The sequence below is a fragment of the Bombina bombina genome, chromosome 3 (genome assembly GCF_027579735.1).
Source record: "Bombina bombina isolate aBomBom1 chromosome 3, aBomBom1.pri, whole genome shotgun sequence".
Taxonomy (NCBI): Eukaryota; Metazoa; Chordata; class Amphibia; order Anura; family Bombinatoridae; genus Bombina; species Bombina bombina.
In genome coordinates, this window is record NC_069501.1 from 842,971,703 (window position 1) to 842,995,440 (window position 23,738).

The window sequence follows — 23,738 nt, forward strand, 5'->3', positions numbered from 1 at the left end:
CTAGAGTGGAGCTCCAGTCTGCAGCTAGACCCTTCTCAAAACTTCCCTCACTCACTTTTTATCCTACCCTGAAAAATAGGATCTGTGGCTAAGATGTGTGAATATACTGAGGTATGGAAGTTTCATTTTCTGTACACTGGTGTTAAATTTACATGCAGCTGTGTTGATAAACAGGCAAGGTACCCATCACACATGGTGATTTCTTTACTATGTTGCAGTTGTACATGTCTGTGCCTTTAGTAGACAGTACATCCATAATGTTTATATTTTGTGTTTCATCTACACTACAGTGTATCATTTCCTGAAAGGGGGTGGGTAGGACACAAATGATTTGCAGGCGTGGGGTATTTACTACCAGTGTTCTAAATGTATCAGTGGAACTAAATGACTAAGTACAGCATGTTTTTAATAAGAATTTGAAGGTAAAAACAAATTGCATCACATGTAGTCTAATTAAATAAAGCCTGGTTGCAGATTGGTTATTAATATTTTTACACCACTAATTTCAGCAAAAGTATTATTAACCTGTTAGATTCCAGAAACTAAAAACAGTAATTAACACCTTAGATACCAGTAATCACTGATACCTGTAATAATACCCTCATACATACCCACAATCTTTTTTATTTTTATTTAAAGCATCTGAATTACTTACATTTCTCCCAAATTTCTATATAAAATAAAGTGTTTCAAATATTTAGTATAATGAGTATTTGTCTGTAACTTGATTTTATTAGGGAGTTAGCAAGTCTCCATCCCAAGCAGATTGTACAATTACAATATGTTTTATTAATCATTGGATGCCAGTGACACACAGATGAATGCTAGTAGCAGAAAGACGTCATTTATTTTGACATTTGCCAGAAAATATTCTACTGCTTATTTCAAATTCAAAGTAAGCGCCATTGCATTATATTTAGTAATCCTTTAAGTCCTAAATTTAAACTTTACGGCACATTTTTTCAAGCAAAAAACAAAAATATCACAATATTTAATGTTGCTGATTCATTTAAAGGGACATTCTGGTTAAAATTTAAATGCACATAGATAAATTATATATTTGCACAGAAACATATTTGCAATATACATATATTGGCAAAAATGCTTCTAGTGAAAGTTATTACTGTTTTAGTGTTAACATTTTACTCTGCACATGCATTTGAAGCATAGCTAGTCTCAGTGCAGAAGCATTTTAAATATTGCAGCTGCTCAGATTGTCAGTGGGGCTTGTATTTTGTCAGCAAATAAATTATGTAATTATCAGATAATACAAGAACCTTCTCTAAGCAAGTGTTGTATTTAAAATGCTGGTGCACGGTGCATGCTTAAATACACTTTTGAAACGGCTATAGCTTTTATTAGAAACATTTTTGCTAAAACATGTATATTACAAAAATGCTTCTATTCAAAAGTGAAATGCCCCTGTGTAAATTCCAATTTCTGGGTTTGATGGCATGGGCTGCTGGCATCCAAGTGGTTAATTCAATTTTCCCTCCCCATGTATCATGTGACAACCATCAGCCAATCACAAAATGTGCATATATATATATATATATATGCTGCGCACTAGAGCCTCAGAAAGTGCATATAAAATTAATTAACCCCTTCACTACCAGGAATTTCAGAGAAGAACTTGGCCAAAAATACCAGAAGTTTTTTTAGCATTTTTGCTATCACTTCATTTAAACAGAAATAGAGTCTTGTTTTTTTTTTTATTTACCTGTCAAAACTATATATATTTTTAAGTAGACAGCCCAAGGTATTGATCTAGGCCCATTTTAGTATATATCATGCCGTCCATCTAACTGCCAAATGTGATTATATATATATATACTTTTCCCCAAATTTTGGGTTTCTCAACTAAATTATTTATATAATGATTGTAAAAGCTTCTCTGGAATCCCCTTTGTAACATAACAGACATACATGGCTTTGCCATTGGTTTTTGGTAATTAGAAGAATGCCGCTAATTGCAGCTGCACACCACAGTATAATCCCCAACAGTAAAGGGGTTAATCAGGTAGCTTGTAAGATTAATTTTAAATGCAGTATAGAGATTACCCTCACACCTGACACCTCCTACCCCCTGATCCCTCCCTCATCCCCCTACTGGTCACCACCATCGTAGATACTGGAAGGCAGTCTGCCGGTATGCAGTTTTTTTTTGTTTTAAATATATATTTGTTTTTTTCTGCAGTGTAATGATTCTCCTCAACCCTCCCACCTCCTTGATCCCCTAAATAGCTCTTTAACCCTCCCCCTCACACTAATTTCTGCCATCTTTAGTATTGGCAGCTGTCTGCCAGTACCTATACATACATTTATTTATTTTTTCATTTTCTTTTGTAGTTTAGCTCCCCATCCCTCACTCTCCATTAATTTTCTGTAGTGTTGGGCCATCCCACTCCCTCCCTCCTCAGCTGCTGGACCACCCACCCGCCTCCTGGTTTCCCTTCCACACCTTCCACCGGCGCCAGCAGTTGATCATTACAGATGATGACACACACAGTGTCATTTAGCTCTTAAGGACCAGCAACATACCCTTTATAGGGAAAGTAAAAACATTAACATTGTAAAATAAAATGTTTAATTGTAGTAAAAAAAACCAAAACATTGCAAAATATTTTAATTATTAATTTGCCTCTTTTCCTGTAATTTTAAATCTGAAGAATGCCCTCCCCCCAATTATGGTTTATGAATAGTGTACACTGCATACTTCATAAGTCTAACTCTGTTACACATATATGCAGAGATAATATAAGGAACTGCAAAACAAGTCATGTTTTGCTAATAAAGTCATAGTGAGTAGCCTTGTCAAGATTCAGACCTCCAAATTAGGGAAGTAGTGGATGGAGTTTGGTTATGAAAAACTAATTGCAGCAAACAAGGTGTTAATGCATTAAAAAAAGCCACACAGATTGCAAGACTTCAGAAAACTATGCAATGTCCCTTTAAATGTTCATTTAATGTCTGCCTTCTTGATTAGGCAATATACTTATGTGGAAACAAGGTGGTTTATGGTACATGGTCACTCCCATAGCAAATGCAGTAAGAGTTTAAACTAGAGCCAGAACATTTAAATTTGCGTTTTTTACATTTCTAGGTGACTGTTAAAATACCTTTTGGCAAGAAGAATCTTGATGCTGTCTTCTCAGTCCCTGCTGAATTTAGTCCTAAAAGGCATGGAGTCATTCTGACACATGGAGCTGGAGGAGACATGAATTTTATACACTTGGTTTCTTTAGCAAGCTACCTTGCATCAAATGGGCTACTTTGCCTCAGATTTACATGTAAAGGACTTAATCTTGTCTACAGAACAAAAGCTTACAATGCTGTGCTGGTAAGAATCACGCTAGGTTTGTAAACTTCAATGGAAGAGATAACACTTTGGATACAATATTGGCAGATAGTGAAATTATAACCTTGGTTATGCACTGCATAGCAACCAGACTGCACATCCTACCTAAGCCTATTCATATTTACTGAGAAAAGCCTTTTAATGGGCATAAGAGTCACTCTGCACATTCTTATGTAGGGTTTTAGTACACAAACTATTGGGCGAGAGAACAACAGTCTGTGGTTAGATACATAGAGCAAGATTTATCAAGCGCATGGAGAATTCTCCTTTATATTTTCCTATGCGTTCTCCTCGGCTCGCCTTTGGAGAGACGCACTAGTGCACTCAAATTTATCATAAAAATTGTAGTATTTTCATCATGCTTTTCCAATGGCAAGCTGAGGCGAATTAATGATACATCTCTCCTGTTGAAGCATAAAATGAGCCTAATTTATCATTGAAATAAGTTTAAATAGCTAGAGAAACGCCCATACAAATAAAGCAATAGCAATCATTTTCGCATTCTTTTTTTAGCTTATTTTTGCGCCTTTTTTGGGCACATGTTTTTCAATATTAGTGTACTAATATAGTAATATAATGTGATCTCTTGCAATGCTATATTAAACTGTTCACTTCTGTATTGTATTGGAGGATAACATCCACAGCTATAATAGCTATAGATGAAGTAATTCCTTCAGTACGAGTGAGATATAATCTTATGGGCTTGTGTGTTAATTATACCTGCTCAATAATGCTTGAACATATAATCACATATAGGGTTATGTTGAAGAGAGTTGGTCTTGGGTAAATGTGGATATATACCTTTCACTGATCTCTCTCTCTCTCGCCATAGATAACATAGAATAATATCTAGAAAATATGAAAACACACAGCGCCCACCGATTCAAAGTAGCTTATGAACAATTTATTCAATCACATAAAATAAAAATTTCACACTTACAAGATTGCAGTGTAAAACAAGCCCTTCATATAAATGGCTGCTTTCTTTATTTTAGCCGTACTTTCTGTTGCTTAACGCTGGCGGTTTTGTATGCCCGGATCCCGACTCAATTGTCTCAGCTGACTTAGGCAACTTTGGCCGCATTACCTTCACTAATATACACAATGCCTATATAATTATGTATATGGCCAGCAATGTACCCTCACACAACCAGATTTATGCAATACAACACAGGAATTGTGTTAGATGGGGGATTACAAATATACAGCTATAACGCTCATAGGCTTTAACTATCTATGTCCTGTTTTTAATAGGACCAGTGCTGAATATTTTGTTTTTTGTCTCCTTAATCCAGTTATATATCACATATAGTGTCATACTATTTGAAATCTACTACATAGTTACTACTGTAAACCATTGCGATTTTAGGTGAATTCAGTTTATTCCCATATCTTAAGGTATCATGCTGATATGCTCTCAATTACTTTTAATTGGGTCACGATAACATAAATCACAATAGACCCTCAGCCAAATATTAGAGAATATCATAGCCGCTACCTGGGTGTCAAACCTATATCGAATTTCACCTAATACAACCCAAGGTAATTACTCTGTGTAGACATTTTGTTACTAGTTGCTAAGTATTGCAACATATAATCAAACTGTATACTGCTGTAATAGTATGTGCTACTTTTGATATCACACATATATTTTGCACATATTCAGCTGTTATGGGATTTAAAACTCAGTATTTCAACCAGCACTGTGACTAAGATAGAGAGCTTGTGTGATATGAGAGCCCAATCATATTTTGACTTCATTTTTGAAGGCGGCAATTAGTGGATAGCTATTATTCTATGTTGTATATCAGTGAAAGGTATATATCCACATTTACCCAAGATCAACTCTCTTCAACATAACCCTATATGTGATTATATGTTCAAGCATTATTGAGCAGGTATAATTAACACACAAGCCCATAAGATTATATCTCACTCGTACTGAAGGAATTACTTCATCTATAGCTATTATAGCTGTGGATGTTATCCTCCAATACAATACAGAAGTGAACAATTTAATATAGCATTGCAAGAGATCACATTATATTACTATATTAGTAGCACATTCTATTATTATGATGCTAACCCAACCCCAGGTCGTAATTTTAAAGTTTCACCCTGCTTTTTTAGTTATACTTTAATAAAAGTTATATTTTAAAACTCATGTCTTAGTACCTCATCATATGTCCTGGAGACAGTGTCCTTTTGAACAAAATCTACAAATCTAATTAATCTTCTATGGACTCTGGAGTGCTATAAGTGTATACTCAAGAGGATCTCATTCCTCACCTCTTTTTCTAGTTTCTATTATACACCGCACCGTTCCCTGAACCCACAGTGATAATACTGTGGAATTCATTAAACAAGCAGTAGTCCTAAGTTTCCCTCAGTAGTGCCATTGGTTTCCTTTCTTTAACTACCATTAGAAAATATATCTACACTTCACACCCCTCAAGCCCAGCACGCCTACCCACCTCTTCTATAAACAAAACTCTATGCTACTTCCCTCCTGTAACAGAGGAAGAAGTCTCTGTACTCCTATCTTTGGTTCATCTCACAACCTGCCCACTTGACCCTCTTCCTTCACAACTTCTTCCCTCTGATTCACTAACCCCTACCCTAACTCATCTTTTTAACCAATCTCTCACCGCTGGCACATTTCCTAATACCTGCAAGCATGCATCAATCATACCAATCTTTAAAAAGCCTTTGCTCCACCCCTTCTAACTATCGACCAGTCTCCTTACTTCCCTTTGCTTCAAAATGATTGGAACAACTGGTCTATAATCGGCTAACTCAATTTCCCACAACTAACTCCTTACTTGATCCACTACAATCTGGTTTCTGACCTAAACACTCAACAGAAACCACTCTTACTAAAGTAACAAATGGCCTGTTATCAGCTAAAGCAAAGGGCCACTACTCCTTACTAATTCTTCTTGACCTGTCTGCTGCTTTTGACACAGTTGACCATCCTCTCCTCCTAAAAATACTACATTAATTTGGCATCCGAGACACAGCCGTCTCCTGGTTTGCCTCATATCTCTCTCAAACAGCTCGTTTTCAGTTTCCTTTCAGTTTATCCAAATTGATGATGATGATGATGATAATAATAGCTAATCCCTTTATTAACCATTCCTCAGTTTTGCATAAGGAACACTGTTATGTGAATATGCTTTATACCTCTGTGATTACCTTTTATCTAAGCCTCTGCAGATGGCCACTTATCTCAGTGCAGTTCACAAATTAGTATTTTCACAAATTACACAAAATCTTCCTCCTCTGGGCTTTCCAGACGCCTTGCAACAGATATTCCTGCCAACGTCAGAAGGCACTCACAACACAAGCTAAAAAAGAAATAATTTCTAATGCTGTTCTCCACAGAACACATATTTGTAGGAGAACTTTGTGTTCTCCATAGGTGCAAAAAAATGATAAGTAACTATTCAAATTGATAAGGCAGGCCATAGGAAATACGACTGCAACAATTTAATTTAACCCTTTTTTTGGCGCGCCTAGGCAAACGCAAACTGAGTAGGAGAAATTTACAGTAGAACTTGCCCAATTTTAGGTGCATTTTTAAATGATAAATAAGGGGATTAATTTGCCTGCACATTTTTAGGTGCAAATATAGGAGGTTCAATAATAAATCTTTCTCAAAGAGTACAGTTTCTAATACATACACAAGCACGAAAGTAAAGATATATAACTATATATAAGATTAAATAACAACTTCTATAGCTCCACTCACTACTTATATTTATAGATTTTATAATAATTATAATTTTATTACCAGAAAATGCTTTAGGATTTTGATATCCAAAACTTTAAAACAAGAACTCATTATGCAGAAAAGGTTGACATTGACTTTGCTTGTTGTAAGGTTTTATACAATGAATGATAGCCTTAACATTATTACCTTTCTGAAAAGAAAGCTCAGAAGGTGATGGCAATTACATAATTTTAGTGGCTAACCTTTAAATGGATAGGAAATTAAAAAATAAAAATGCATGATTCAGATAGAGCATGTAATTTTAAGATACTTTTTAAATTCTCTTTTTTTTTTTTAAATGTGCTTTGTTCTCTGGGTATCCCTTGTTGAAAACAAATATGCACATATCCTACACTAGTGGGAGCTAGCTGCTGATTGGTGCCTACACACATTTGTCTCTAGTGATTGGCTAACTAGATGTGTTCATCTAGCTGCCAGTAGTGCAATGCTGTTCCTTCAGCAAACAATAAAAAGAGAATGAAGCAAATTTGATAATAGGTAAATTGGAAAGTTGTTTAAAATTGTATGTTCTATCCAAATCATGAAATAAAATTTTGGGGTTTCCCATCCCCTTAAGACAGTGAAGCAGTGATCACAACAGTTTTTTCTTTTGAACACCCAAAGGTACATGAAAATCAAATGGTTTTTTTCATGTTTTTAAATAGAGCATACCGTTTTAAACAACTTTCCAATTTAATTCTATTATCTAATTTGCTTGATTCTCTTGAAATCATTTGTTGATTGGTGGCTGCAAATATATGCCTCTTGTCATTGGCTTACCGATTGCTGCTCCTTCAATAAAGGATACCATTAGAATGAAGCAAATATGATAATAGAAATAAACTGGAATGTTATTTTAAAAAGTATGCTGTATTTGAATCATGAAAGAAACATAATGGATTTCATGTCCCTTTAACATACTTTAAATGGAGAGTCTAGTCAAAATTAAACTTTCATGATTTAGATAGGGCATACAATTTTAAACCACTTTCCAAGTCACTTATCATCAAATTTGCTTTGTTCTCTTGGTATTGTTAGTTGAAAACTAAACCTAGGTAGGCTCATATGCTAATAATTTATAAGCCTTTGAAGGCTTAGAAATTAGCATATCTCAATGCAGTTGACAGTTTTTCACAGCTAGAGGGTGTTAGTTCATGTGTTCAATATAGATAACATTGTGCTCACTCCCGTGGAGTTACTTATGAAAGGGCACTGATTGGCTAAACTGGAAGTCTATCAAAATAACTGGGGGCAGTCTGCAGAGGTAAAACGTGTATTAATATAACAGTGTTGGTTATGCAAAACTGGGGAGTGGGTAATAAAGGTATTATCTATATTTTTAAACAATACACATTCTTGAGTAGACTGTCCCTTTAAGTTCATGTGCACCACTGGTATATATTTTTCTATGCCTGAAGCTTCAGGTGCTTTGTTAATGTAGTGTTATGCTATTAAAATGACAATACTATGACCAATACTATGGTGTAGTAGTCCTCTGTTATGGCACCCATCTTTACCTTTTAAAAGGAGTTTTTCCTGGGTGTGCTATTGCCTGTTTTGTTACTGATTGTGGTTTGACACTGCTTGCTTTTCAACTTGCCCTTGCCTGAGATTGATTGTGAGTTGCTGACTTCTGCTTGTTCATGACCTGCCTCCTGGTTTTGATTCTGCTTTGCCTTTGCCTGCTTGGTGATGACCTCTGCCTGTGCCCAACTTCTATCTTTGATCTGATTCTGCTGTGTTCTTGCTTGATAACTGCTGACTCCAGCATGGTACTAACTACATCTCTGGGCAAAAATAATGCAAAACATAGAGGGGAGAGGTGTGGCTGTGAGACTGACACCCCTACTATCTGCCAAGGCCCATTTTCAAGGTATGCTAGCATCTTGGATTTTTCAACCTAGAGTGGGCATGGAATATTCACCTGGTACTCTAGCACTCATATTCCTTCTCCAAAACAAATAACAATCCATTTAAGTTGTATAATCCAATAATTTTCGACTAGACCATTTTATTAAATATTGCACACAATAAAGATTTTTAATTTGCTAAAATGTCTACTTTTCTAGGCATATTTAAAGTCTTCTGAAGAATATAAACTCTACGGTGTGTTTCTTGCAGGTTAGTTCTAATAACATATAGTGAAAGTTAGGTTTTGATTTTTTTTTTTTACTTTCTGTATAAAATGCCTGCATTCAGATGCTTTATAAATAATTTTATTTCAAAATAAAATGGCGGTCATGCTAGTGATATGCCCTCTATACAAATACTTAATGTTGTGTAGTTCATTTTATTCTAATTTGTTTTTTAGCCTGTGTGGAGTCTGTGTTCTAGGACTATTGGAATTTAAGCATTTAAATCTTATTTATCTTAGTTAAGATCTTGTTTATTTATTGATTTTCACTGGCTATTTCATGGACCTTACCAACAATCTAATTTCTTTAGATGCATAAAAGTAAAAAAAAAACTTTTTAAAAGGTTTTATATGTTTGTAGTTTAATGCAGCATAAATACAAAAATAACAATATTATTATAACATAGTGAGTATATTCTGCTTTCTTTACTAAGGTCGATCCATGGGGTCTCGTGCTGCTGCTTCTATAGTTAGGGGGGTTTCTGAAAATGAGGATGAGTTTATTCTAGGTCTTATTACCCTTTCATATCCACTGCATCCTCCAAATGCAAAGGGCAAGTTGCGAGATGAAGATATTCTGCTGATTAGACGCCCAGTGTTGTTTGTATCCGGATCCGCTGATGAAATGTGTGAAAAGGTGAGTTTCCATATTGGTGGTGATATAGGTTATAAAGCCTTGGGAACATTTCTGATGCTTTTGATACAACTAAAAGTTTTTTTTTAACCTAGTTTTAAAGAATAAAGAATTAAAATTGAATATAAGCTTTTTATATACCTATAATATTTATTAGCCGTTATGTAATTACATTGATATAAAAGTGTTTTATAAGGGATCAAATCTTTTTCTATTAAGCATTCTGGAAATACACACCATGAAGAGGCACTTTTCTCTTCTGCTTTGTCCAATTAGAGTTAAGAATAAATCAGTTCCTGCGCTAATTTAAGTAATCACTGTGTAACGTGTGCCTGTGCCAGGCAAATGGCACCATATTAAAAGGGACATGAAACCCCAAGTCTTTCATGATTCAGATAGAGCATACAATTTTAAACAACTTTCCAATTTACATCTATTACCTATTTTTTAATTCTCTTTATATATGTTGAAGAAACCGCAAATAACATGAGGCATATATGTGCAGCCACCAATTGGCATCTCCTGAGCATACCTAGGTTTCCTTTTCAACAAAGGATACCAAGAGAACAAATTAGATAATAGAAGTAAATTAGAAAGTTGTTTAACATTGCACAATATGTGCTAAGCATAAAGAGATATGAGCTTACATGAAAAATTGATCTTTGTTTAACACAGGGACAAATATTTTCTTACTGAATCATCACCTTGTTTAATTTAGTGGTACAGAATATACTTGTGAAAAACACATTTTTACATTTCTTTTAATCTCACCAAATGCCAGTGGTGCGCAAAATGTCAACCGTGGTCTACCTGTCGACTACCTTGCCCCCTAAGGTAGACTGCGGTATCGATGACAGCCAGTTTGCGCTATTGTTCCCAGTTCCCTATTAGCCGCGTTATTAAAACAATTTTTGTTACAATAGAGCGCAACCCACATGGAATTATAGCACGCATCGGCTGGTGGTCTACAATACCTTAAGGCTGACTGTCTGGGATTAATAGTGTGCCTGGGCACAGTGGTGAACGTTTTAATATCACGCCTGACAAGTACTGTCACTTTTATTATTTCGGCTATTCATAGCATGGGCTAGTTTAGTTTGTGAATTATTTCAAATAAAAATTATTACGGCTGTCCTTCATGGGAACATTGCTCTCCAGGCCTCACTTCAATTTCCCGCACAGTTGATACAGCTATATAAGGCTCAGTGCCTTGCATCCTCCTTCACTTCAGCTTGTTATCTGAAAACTATATCTCTGAACTACTGGATTTGACTTTGGCTTTCCTTTTGACCTCCCTACTGTTTGCTGATTTTGTATTGCATTGCCTGATCTGTTTTTTTACTTTTTTTGGCTCACTCCTGTTATTGATGTTTGGATTATGACTTGGTACTTCTGCTGCTTGATTGGTGCTGACCCAGCCTGTCTGACTTCGTCCTTGAATTGCTACTTCCAATACACACACCCTTGATCCTAAATATACTCTCTCTGTCTCTGTTCTTGTGCAAAATGCCATTTATTGATCTGTGCTGCAGCTAAAATATTATTTAATGTTGGTCAGCAGATGCACAAAGTAAGTACAGTTAGTTGTGAAGTATCAACCAGCACCCTTTTTATTAATGAAAAATTCAAATAAAAAAGTGTTGGTAAACATAAGGCAAAAGTGAGTTAAAAGCCCCACTTTGATAGCTTTGGACTTTGTAATTGCTAATGTGGGAAATCATTAAAGGGACAGTTAAAAGTTTTCATGATTCAAATAGGGTGTGCAATTTTAAACAACTTTCCAATTTACTTTTATCACCAATTTTGCTTTGTTGTCTTGGTATTCTTAGTTGAAAGCTAAACCTAAGAGGTTCATATGCTAATTTTTTAGAACTCGAAGGCTGCCTCTGCATTTGACAATTTTTCACTACTAGAGGGCATTAGTTCATGTGTTTCATATAGATAACATTGAGCTCATGCACGTGAATTTACAGAGGAGTGAGCACTAATTGGCTAAAATGCAAGTCTGTCAAAAAAAAAATGAAATAAGGGGGCAGTCTGCAGAGGCTTAGATATAAAGTAATCACAGAGGTAAAATGTGTATTATTATAACTGTGTTGGTTATGCAAAACTGGGGAATGGGTAATTAAGGGATTATCTATCTTTAAAAACAACAAAAATTCTGGTGTTGACTGTCCCTTTTAACCCTGTGTACTATTTATATAAAAAAACACAAGAACACCCTGATTTTTCTTAACATTTGGAGCATGCTACATGCACAATGTTCTTATGCCCGGCATAAGTAAATCTCAGTGACATATATATTTTTTACAAAAAGTAGATCAAGTCTGGGCACCCCTGCTTTATACTGTCAGTACAAGCATAGAGAGAAATGGGGAACAACTCAACAATCCTGTTATCTACTTGTTAGCATCTAAAGATCTACTGGTATTGCCTGATCTATCTTTTGGACACATCTGGTATATGTACTCTAGCTTCTCTAGTGGACAAAAAAAAATCAAGAGCTAAATTACAGAAAAAGTGGCCAAAATAAATGAATGAAGGTATGCTGCATTTTTTTTTTTTTTTTACATTGTACACCAATTTTCATATAACTGCATGTAATAGACATAAGACATTACTATAAAGAAGAATATGCACAAATACTAATCTAAAAATCCAGTATAAAACTGTCACGCTGCTCTCCGGGTTTCATCTGCTGCTCTGATCCATGGACGCGGCGGTTGCTTCAGACGCCGGCGATGACGTAATCATCCCACGCCCTGTAATCCTGATGCCAGTCCGGATCTTCTTGTGCTCTCTTGGTGCGAATCCTGCACCTATGTAAGTACCTCCGTTGCTCTCATCTATGCCCAAGTATAGGTGTTACTGTATACGAAGAGAGAAGCGCTCTACCAGGGACGAACGATAGCTCATCAGCTAGTTATATGGTGATTTACCACCCAGGAGCAATTTGTATGCATAGGTGTTACCGTGTGTGCTCCTGGGTGCTGTATTACTTTGTATTGCTGGATTGCCATATCGTTATTGAACTCTGCCTGTTTAACCCTTGTATTGCTGGATTGCCTTATCATTACCGAAATCTGCCTGTCTGAATATTCTACTGATTTACACCTGAACTGCTAAACTGCTGGATTACCTTTTTGTTGCTGACCTCTGCCTGTTCCTGACCATTCTATTGGTTTACCCCTGAACTGTTATACTGCTGGATTACCTTTCTGTTGCTGGACTCTGCCTGTCTCTGAGCATTCTCTGCCTTCATCTTATTACCGTGAAGGACTACCTTGTCTACCGTGAGTACTGCTTACCTCATTTCATAAACTCACTTTGTTCTGGGATATTTCCTTATCCTTTCACTTGACGCCAGGATAAGAAGACTACTGGCCAAGCTTGGTCTGATAGGGAAATATCCCATGAGCATTACCAAAACCTTTTAAAAACGTACTTAAATGCTCCCAATTTTGCTTAGTTCTCTTGGTATCCTTTTTTAAAGAGTAATCATAGGCAAGCTCAGGACTGCACATGTCTTTAGCCATCTGGCAGCAGTTTACAACTATGTAAAAGATTGCTAGAAACATTGTTGCTAAAGACAAGTGTAGGTTCCTAAACTCCAATTAGCATACCTATGTTTACTCTTTGAAAAAGGATACCAAGAGAACAAAGCTCATTTTGCTATGGGTCAGTCCATCTCAAGTGGTCCAACATAGGTTGCTTGATCATTATTAATTTTCTTAATTTTGAGCCATTACCTCTATGTATTGGTATTACAAAACCACTAGTATTTTTATTTTACTTGGTTTACCAAAGCAGCTATCTTTGTGTCATGGTGCACTATGTTTACGAAAACCTCTATCTCAGCTCAGGTTTGTTATAGCTCCTTGCAACAAAAACTGATGTCTAGAGCACTTTACAAGGTACATGTACATATATAAGCATTTTGCACATTCTTGTTCCATAGACTTAAAATTTACGTCCTAATGTAATATTCAAGATCACTGAAAGTTCCACTTTTAGGGTCAATTTTTAAATGGGATTTGGGTCTCAGTCCTAAAAATTTTTTTTTAATGTTCTCTCAGGCTCAGTCATAAATGTTGTGGGAGCATCTGGTGGCAGTTTTCTGAGAACATTGTTCAGGGGAACCACGCTTTGTCTTCAGCAGATATCGTGAATGATGTTCTTGGTCCAGGGGGTGGAAAATTTTACAAAAACATCAGTTTGTCCTCCTTATGGGGGTAGGATTTCCTCTATCTGTAGGTTGATTGTCCTGTCCTGTGTGCAGGTTGTTGGAGTGGATGTTTTTTTATCCTCTAGAGAGGAGATCCTCCGTTCTCTGGGGTTCTGTTTCCTCTGGGGTGAGGATGTCTCCATGTTTGTGACTGTTATGAAGTGTTGTGCTGGGGCTTTTGAGGCTCTTGCATTTTCTCTGTTCCTCCCCTATGGATTCTCTTGGACTTCCTATGGTTCGAGTTCTTGGGTTGGCACCTGAGTTCCGTTGGGTGTCTGAGTCCATCTTTTGGGGTCTGGTATTTGGGGGTTTTCTGTTCCCCTGTCCTTCCGACCTGACAGCCAGCTGTAGAGGTCTGTGGGTTACTTTGCTGCATAGCAAGCGGAAGGTTGCAGTTTGAAATCAGTCGCAACCGTTTGCACTTTATCAGTGTGTTGGCGACTTTTTACCAAGACTCTATGTTCGCCTTGGGCCCTTGTGGTACTGTGAGCCTTTTTGAGGTTTATGTTCTTCTCCATGTTCAAGATATGGAGTAGGGCTGGCGGACTTTTGGTTACTCCTTAGCTGGGTCCACTGCTTAGTGGATGTACTTCAGTTGGTGGTAGGGTTTGTGGCCTATCCTCTGCTGCTCTTACTTGACTGCAAGTAGTTTACTACTGAAGTCATCCTGGTATGACTGTAGTGTCTGGTGTTGACCCAGGGGCTTGCCTTCTGGGTTTGCTGCATGTATATCGGTTTCTGCAGACTTCAATATTTTGAGTTCCTTGAGGATTTTGTCTTCAATTTTCTTTAGGGTGCGGTTACACTATCTTGTGGAGAAGTTCTTCTCTGTGTCGGATTCTGGGTTTTAACCTTGTGGTTTCTGTACATCTGGGTGTTACCTCCCCCTGATCTCGCATTCGGGCTTCGGGCTATGCGAGTTTGGCGTGTTTCCTTTTTTGGAAATTGTTATACCCTTTTTTGGGGAATCCTTGTGTATTCCCCCATCTATTTCCCTTTTGGGGAGTTTGTGTTTGCTGATCCCCTTCTCTGGTAAGGGGTGTGTTGTTGAGAACCGCTTTCTGAGCGACGGTGTCTCCTGGAGGCGTGCTGGCTTAGCTGTGTTCTTGCTGCGGTCTCTAGCAAGGTTTGTGGACTATCTGTGGGTCAGTGTCCTTGGGGGCCTTTTTTTTTCTTTTCCAAATTTTCTCGGCTTCGTACAAAGCGTTTTTTTTTATGTGTAAGGGTTTTACAGACTGGTACCCTCAGAATGGGCCGCCTTTTGTACCCTCCCGTTTGTGCATTCAGTGTCCTCTATAGCTGTATTGTTTTCCCAAAAGTAATGAATGCAGCTGTGGACTCTTTCCATTTATGAAGAAAAACATAAATTATGCTTACCTGATAATTTTATTTTCTTCAGATGGAAAGAGTATACAGCTCCCTGCCCGGTTTTTCTGGGGGGGTGTCTGTTATTTCTTCTGGCACCTTTTCACCCTGGTATTTCTTCTACTGTTCCTTGTTCCTCGGCAGAATGACTGGGGGATGAGGGAAGTGGGAGGAGTATTTAAGCCTTTGGCTGGGGTGTCTTTGCCTCTTTCAGGTGGCCAGGTTCTTAATTCCAAAAAGTAATGAATGCAGCTGTGGACTCTTTCCATCTGAAGAAAATAAAATTATCAGGTAAGCATAATTAAAAAATATGTTTTTAATTATGTGTTATGATTATGTTACATCTGTTAATTTCTCAAAATGCTTGAATAAAGTAGGCTTTTTCCCAGAATTCTACAAGACCTCTCTGTAACCAGTGGAATCTCAAACTTAAATAGCAGAATGCTACCATAGAGTACTTATAGCTGTAGAAATTTCAGGTTCCTATCTGGTCCCCCACCAGAGATAATCAACCTTAATCTGAGGGGCAATGATAAAAAATTGCACGTGCTTCCATAAGAAAAAAGTCTCAACCCTGAAATTTTCTGTATGCATACTATACTTAAAGGGACACTGAACCCAATTTTTTGCTTTTGTAATTCAGAAAGAGCAGGCAATTTTAAGCAACTTTCTAATTTACTCCTATTATCAATTTTAATTTGTTCTCTTGCTATCATTATTTGAAAAAGAAGGCATCTAAGCTTTTTTTTGGTTTCAGTACTCTGGACAGAACTTTTTTATTGGTGGATGAATTTATCCACCAATGAGCAAGGACAACCCAGGTTGTTCACCAAAAATGGGCCGGCATCTAAACTTACATTCTTGCATTTCAAATAAAGATACCAAGAGAATGAAGAAAATTTGATAATAGGAGTAAATTAGAAAGTTGCTTAAAATTTCATGCTCAATCTGAATCACGAAAGAAATTTTTTGGGTACAGTGTCCCTTTAAAGGGCCATAATACCCAAATGTTTAAACACTTGAAAGTGATGCAGCATAGCTGTAAAAAGCTGACTAGAAAATATCTCCTGAACAACTCTATGTAAAAAAGAAAGATATTTTACCTCAAAAATTCCTCAGTCGCCACCTCCCATTGTAAAGGATTTCTAAGCAGCATTTTAGTGTGTCTGTTCTGGGACATCTGAAAGGATGAGCATCGTGCACTCTCATATTATTTCACCAATCAGGTAAAGGAAGCTTACTATGAAATCTCATGAGAGTTAAGTCAAATCTCATGAGATCACAGTAAGAGTTCATGACCTCAGCACTGCTGATGCTGATTGGCTGCTGTTCATTTCTTCTTTTTTTTTTTATTTTTACCTGCAGCTGGGAGCAGGTGAAGTATAACTTTTTACACAGAACTTACTCTGCTGAGCTGAGGAGATTGTGAGGTAAAATATCTTCCTTTTTTACATAGAGATGCTCAGGTGATATTTTCCTGTCAGCTTTTTACAGTTATACTGCATCAGTTTCAAGTGATTTAGCATATGAGTATTATGTCCCTTTAACTTGGTATCCCCTAAAAAACCCAAATCCTACCCATTATAACTTGATCCTAAAAGCAGGACATTTCAGTGATCTTGATCATTAAATTAGAGCTTAAGTTCTAAGTCAATGGAACAAGAATTGTTCAAAACTTATATACATATACAGTATACAACAGGAGTACACCCCGTGTAATATCACTTAAAGGGACAGTATACACCATTTTTTTTATATAACTGCATGTAATAGACACTGCTATAAAACCAGTATAAAACCTTTTAAAAACGTACTTAGAAGCTCCTAGTTTAGCACTGTTGATGAGGTAGTCTGAGACACCCACTGAAAGGGGCTGGGTAAACAAAAATAGCAGACACCCCCCCCCCCTCCCCCGCATACGAAAAGAAAGATAACAGGAGCCTGCAGGAGTCTGTAAACGCGTGTATACATCTGACACTGTGGGGCTTGGTTAGGAGTCTGAAAATCAGCACAATGCTTTCAAAAAATAAGCAAAACATTTTTATACAAATAATACTAGATGGGTCATATAAATGGATCATCTACAGAACATTTATGCAAAGAAAAATCTAGTGTACAATGTTCCTTTAAATGTCAAATTATTTGAAATTGTATCACCTTTTAATAATTGCATTGTTTCTAAGTTGACAAGTAGAGTGTTTTCTCTTATGAACAATCGAAAACAAATACTTTAAAAAAGCCTATATTGAAAATACCGGCCCCAAAGTAGAAACTCAATGCAAGAAAATTTAACACACCTGTGTTAACTGACACACAAGTTAGATAATTGAAACAAAATTGAGTACACCTGTAATCTCAAATTAGCCTAATTGTATAAACATTGTTATAAAATGACTTGTGAACACCAGAACTTTCTAAATTTTGGACTTATGGGCTGTGTCTATCTGCATGTCTGCATCATGGCTCTACATGGAAAATAATTGCCAGAGAAATTGAAATCTGATTGAGATTTTACAAAGATGGAAAAAGAAACAGGAAGATCGGTGGTCAACTAAAAATCAGTCGAAACACAGTTGCAGCAGTAATCAGGAGGTATAGAATGAGCCATAGTAGCACCAGCTAGAGCCGCAGTGGCCGTCCTGCTAAAATGACGCCACAGTTAGTGCACTACTTGCACATTCTAGCTCTGAAAAACAGATAGACATGTACTTCAGTCTTGACTAGGGTTATCAATAGAAATTGGAGTATTTGCGACAGCTCAGACAGTGCAAAGGTCATTGCATAATGTCAACCTCAATGGACTGCGTCCAAGAAAAAAAACCTTGCTTGCTCTTCGTCACAAAACTGCAAGATTATTCATGCTAAGCAGCATGAAAAGAAGTATAATGAATATTGTGAGCACATTCTTTGGTCAGATGAGACCAAGATACATTTTTTTTCAGCTCAGATGGTGTCCAGCATGTTTGGTGTGAACTTGGATAGGATTATTACAGTGAATGCATAGTCACAACAGTGAAGCACAGAGGTGGGAGTGTGATGATATGGGGCTGCATGAGTGCAGAAGGTGTTGAGGAGATGACATTTATAGATGGCATCATGAATGCCTGTGGGTATACCAACATACTGGCTGACAAGATGACTCCCAGTCTCAAGAAGCTTGGTAGAAGAGGAATATTCCAGCATTATAATGATCCAAAGAACACTGACAAAATCATGTGAGTTTCTAAAGAAAAAAAAAGTGAAAACTTTGACCTGGTTCAGCATATGTATAGCGGTTCATCTGTATTTTCACTCGGCACACTCAGAGACTTATTGAATTACCCACTTTCAAACCACACTTGCGGTAGGGCAGAGATAAGCCTGAGTTCAGCTACACACAGAGTTTCACAGTTCATATCAGGCTAAACATATGCACAAGTTGTATGACTCATACCGGCACTGTCCCGTCATATATTATCTCTAGTATCGTCTTGTTTCCAGTGTTAATGTAAAAACTGGCCAGTTTATAACATGCATGTTAGTTAGTTCATTCGATACTTGCGGTTCCGTGCTCTCTCGATCAGATGTAATGCTCCCAACTTTTATCCACTCATGCGGAAGGGAGATGAGTCATCATCTACTTCGTCAGTGTATCCTGATATAGCAGCAGCTCTTTCTTGTGTTACTTGTCTTTTGGTGTCAGAGTCCTTGTATCTGGAAACAGTTTGATGCACAGCCCTCACACTCCAACGCACGTTTTGGGACTCCGCCCTTTTTCAAGGATACTCCTGTTCCGAACAGCCAATAGAATGCGAGCTCAATCTGATTGGCTGATTGGATCAGCCAATCGGATTGAACTTGAATCTGATTAGCTGATTCAATCAGCCAATCAGATTTTTCCTACCTTAATTCCGATTGGCTGATAGAATCCTATCAGCCAATTGGAATTCGAGGGACGCCATCTTGGATGACGTCATTTAAAGGAACCTTCATTCGGACTTAGGACGTCGGAAGAAGAGGATGGATCTGCGTCGGCTGCTTCAAGATGGTTCCGCTCCGTGCCGGATGGAAGAAGATAGAAGATGCCGCTTGGATGAAGATGTTTGCCGGTCCGGATCTCCTCTTCTTGCCGGATAGGATGAAGACTTCGGAGCCTCTTCTGAACCTCTTCTTGCCGGATAGGAGGAAGACTTCGGACCCTCTTCTGGACGGATCGGTGATACCCGGCGTGGTGAAGACAAGGTAGGAAGATCTTCAGGGGCTTAGTGTTAGGTTTTTTAAGGGGGGTTTGGGTGGTGAGTTGTAATGTTGGAGGGGGGGTATTGTATGTTTATTTAAATGCGAAAGAGCTGTTTTCTTTGGGGCATGCCCCGCAAAAATCCCTTTTAAGGGCTGGTAAGGTAAAAGAGCTGTTAAATTTTTATTTTAGAATAGGGTAGGGCATTTTTTTATTTTGGGGGGCTTAGAGTAGGTGTAATTAGTTTAGAATTCTTGTAATCTTTTTTTTATTTTTTGTAATTTAGTGGGGTTTTTTTTTTTGTAATTTAGTTTAGTTGATTTAATTGTAGATAATTGTAGGTAGTTTATTTAATTAATTTATTGATAGTGTAGTGTTAGGTTTAATTGTAACTTAGGTTAGGATTTATTTTACAGATAATTTTGTAATTATTTTAACTAGGTAGCTATTAAATAGTTCTTATCCTAACTGCCAGTTAATGTAGTGTTAAGTGTAGTAAGCAGTGCAACTGAACTTCTCTCCTACGCTACGCTTTGGCTATTTGGATTACAAACCTCAATATCTTTCTTCTGACCAAACCGGATCCTTCTCATCTGCTCTGTCACACTAACACTATCACTGTTAACAGATACGGACAGTTTCTCCACCTGACTGCCTGATTCCCTTCGCAACTAAATTCATTCCGGCACACAGCTACACCACTCTCACCTTATCGCCTCCTTGGTGTACACTGGACTTGGTGGGTAAACTAAAACAACCAAACGAGGATTAATTACAAGCTTTCCTCTGTCTGCTATATTTGCCGATCTGGCTCAGACACACAGAACTTAGCCTATCAGCATTTCCAGGCACCCAATTGGTTGAAATATACACACCCACTTCCAACTCCTCTCTGCAATACTCACACACGCTGCGTTCAGCTATACAATACGTAGCTCAAAGTAACCAACTCCTTAGAGAATAACAGCAGAGCGGATCTCTCCTCAGCAAGTGATTTATTTGCCGATATTGTACAGACAGATGAACATTGAAAGACTCTTTGAAGTAAAACAGGCTTCTGCGTTATAGTACAGACAAATGAACATTGATTGACACTCTGAAGTAATACAGGATTCTGCCTTCAACCTCCAATTCAGGTGATACATCTCACTCTCCTGTAACCAATTATCACAGGAACAAGATACCTGCTTCCTAACTTTAACCACATCTTCACCTTAAGACTGCAGTTGCGATCCTCCTCCCTTAGGTACTCTAACCTAAATCGTTGCATACCTTACAAGGAGGCATTTCTTTCCCTAACGTTTATCTTTATCACAATGCCACGAGATTGATTCATATTGCGTGTTGGAGTAATTCAGTGGAAAAACCAGCTTAGTTTCATCTTGCTCTTCTTCCTAGAGGTATAAAATTGGGCAATCTTATATGGATACCTAAACATAGACTGGCAGATCTTTCGCTAACAAATTATATAATCTTGGGAAATTGTCATACCTGGCATATGCTTAGACATCATAAGGGTATTGCTCCACACGCCTCACCTATTCATGGCCTGAAAGGCTTATTGACTTGTCTTCCAAACATACATAACTCTGAATGGGCAGCCTGGAATTTTGTAGAATTATGAGTCTTCTACAGACACAACACAATTCTCACCTCCAAGCAGATTATAGATCAGACAGTTGAGACTCCTAAATGGGTCCTGTTCGAAAGCTATAGAATGTTAGGTTTTTGTCAAGCTTGGGAATTCCCAAAGATGAATCTTAGAGAATGTACTAATTGGGAAAAACGCTGGAAAATGGTAAGCAAACTGATTAAACCACTTACAGTCACCACCTCCTCTTACTCAGCGTCTACAGTGAGGATATATCTTGGCAAATTAAGGCCTGGGGAAGAGAACTAAATGAACAATTCACAATCTAAGATGTAGAACGGGCATCTACACTAACTAAACGCTCTAGCATTGTGTTTCAAATCTTGAAACTTACTTCAAAGTTCTGTTAAAGTGGTATCTTACCCCTCACAAACTAGCTAAAATCTATCCCATCTCTTCATCACTATGTTGGAGACAGTGTGGGCAGCTTGGTACTGATGTACATATATGGTAATGTTGCCCAAATATTTCCCACCTATGGAAGCAGATCTTCTGCTTGTTTCCAGAAAAGGGATTGACAGTAACCTCAACTCCAGCCCTAGCTCTACTACATATAGGACTTAAAAACATCACAAAACCCAAACAGACCCGTGTGTCTGTCATTTTAACATCAGTAAAAGTCTGTGTAGCAAAATTCTGGAAAAAGATAGATGCCCCTACCATTTCCCAAGTGATCCAATTGATTGACTACCTGGCCAGTATGGAAAAGGGCTTCTATAATGCAATAGATTGCATGGATCGCTACTGGGCTATATGGGTACCATGGTACCACTTTAGAGACCAAACTTAGACTTATAACAATAATTTACACTATTCTGATAACCTCAGTGTCCCCTTTTTTATTTTTCATCCCACCCTCTTGCTCTCCCTTCCTCCTCCCCCTCTTCCTAGGCACATCATTTGGATTGTCAAAAAGGCATTCTCCTTTTGCATTCTTGACTCTGGTGGTGTTGCCTAATTGGGTCTTGTTATCTCATCTTCAATTGTCTCATGAACATTCCTTTGCAAACTTTTTGAAATTTTTGTTTTCCTTTAACTTTTAGTTCTAGAAGTTCTACTCATATGAGGTGGGGCAGTTTGTCCTACCTCATTTTATTTACATTCTGTAATAGCACATATATTAGAACTCCGCAATAATGGACTCGGACAATACCTCAAGGTGAGGGTAAAACCCTCCCCTTCTCTCTTATCTATACACTTGAAAGTCTGGAATTGCTCACCAGAGGAGATAGCTGTTTTGTAAAGCTATCTCCACATTACTTTGTTATTACTGGATTAAATGCTATTTTGTTAACTTCAAGAAAAAATAAGGATTTATGTAATGATTGTGATTTTGCTATTAATGTACTTTTTACTATTTTCCTTAATAAAAATAATTATATATATATATATATATATATATATATATATATATATATATATATATATATATATATATATATATATATATATATAAAAAAGTAAAATGAAAAGTTGCTTTGGAAAAAAAAACTGAAGTTAAAACTATTTTTATTTTGAACAGTACAGGAACATCTGTGTTACAAAAACATATCGGTGTATACATTTTAAAATGCCCTCTTTCGAGATTCCAAAAAAAGTTTTGCATTTCCTTGTTTCATTATACAACTAAAAAAATGCCTGATTGATTGCAAAAGCTGCTAAGTATTGACCCCTGTTATATAACTTTTTTTTTATTTTATACACTTTACAGAGTCTTATGGAAGATTTAATTAGAAGAATGAAAGCTCCTGTAAAGATGCATTGGGTTGAAAATGCAAATCATGGAATGGCTGTCAAGGGCAAAACAACCGAGGATGTAATGACAGAAATAAATAAGCAAGTTTTTTTATGGATTCAGGAAACCATTTAATGGGCTTAAAGTGAATGTAAACTTCCATCAATTAGTGCCCGGTTTTTAAATATACTATTAAAAACAGGGGCACTTTCATTGATGAAAGTTTACATTGCACCGTATTTTACAAATACTTACCTTTTACTTCTTCAAAGCCGGATCAGCATCCCCGCCTTCAGGTCCTCTGTAAATACGTCACCAATGACGAAACCGGCTTCCTCCAATCACGGCAGGGCCTCATGAGATGGACGCTTTGTGGGGGAAGCTATGATTGGAAGAAAAGGTAAGTATTTGTAAAAATATGGTGCAATGTAAACTTTCATCAGTGAAAGTGCCCCTGTTTTTAATAGTATTTTTAAAAACCGGGCACTAATTGATAAGTTTACTTTCACTTTAAATGTTAAAAACTATTTGCAATAGTGTTTTATAATAGTACTAATAGTAACTAATTTTTAAGTCGGTATCATGGTTGTCACTGTTAAAATATTTGGTAGAAACATTTTGCAATTTCTGTACAAAATTTTGTAAATA

At 37.1% G+C, this 23,738-nt stretch overlaps 1 protein-coding gene across 1 annotated transcript; it reads left to right on the top strand.

Annotated features, from left to right (window-relative positions):
• On the top strand, window positions 1–23,522 carry TEX30 (testis expressed 30). The gene is made up of 5 exons (XM_053704910.1): window positions 1–111; window positions 3,104–3,340; window positions 9,200–9,251; window positions 9,699–9,901; window positions 23,067–23,522. Exons 1-5 carry the CDS (start codon window positions 94–96, stop codon window positions 23,223–23,225), a joined length of 669 nt encoding a protein of 222 aa, XP_053560885.1. The 5' UTR covers window positions 1–93; the 3' UTR covers window positions 23,226–23,522.
• The last annotated feature ends 216 nt before the right edge of the window (window positions 23,523–23,738 follow it).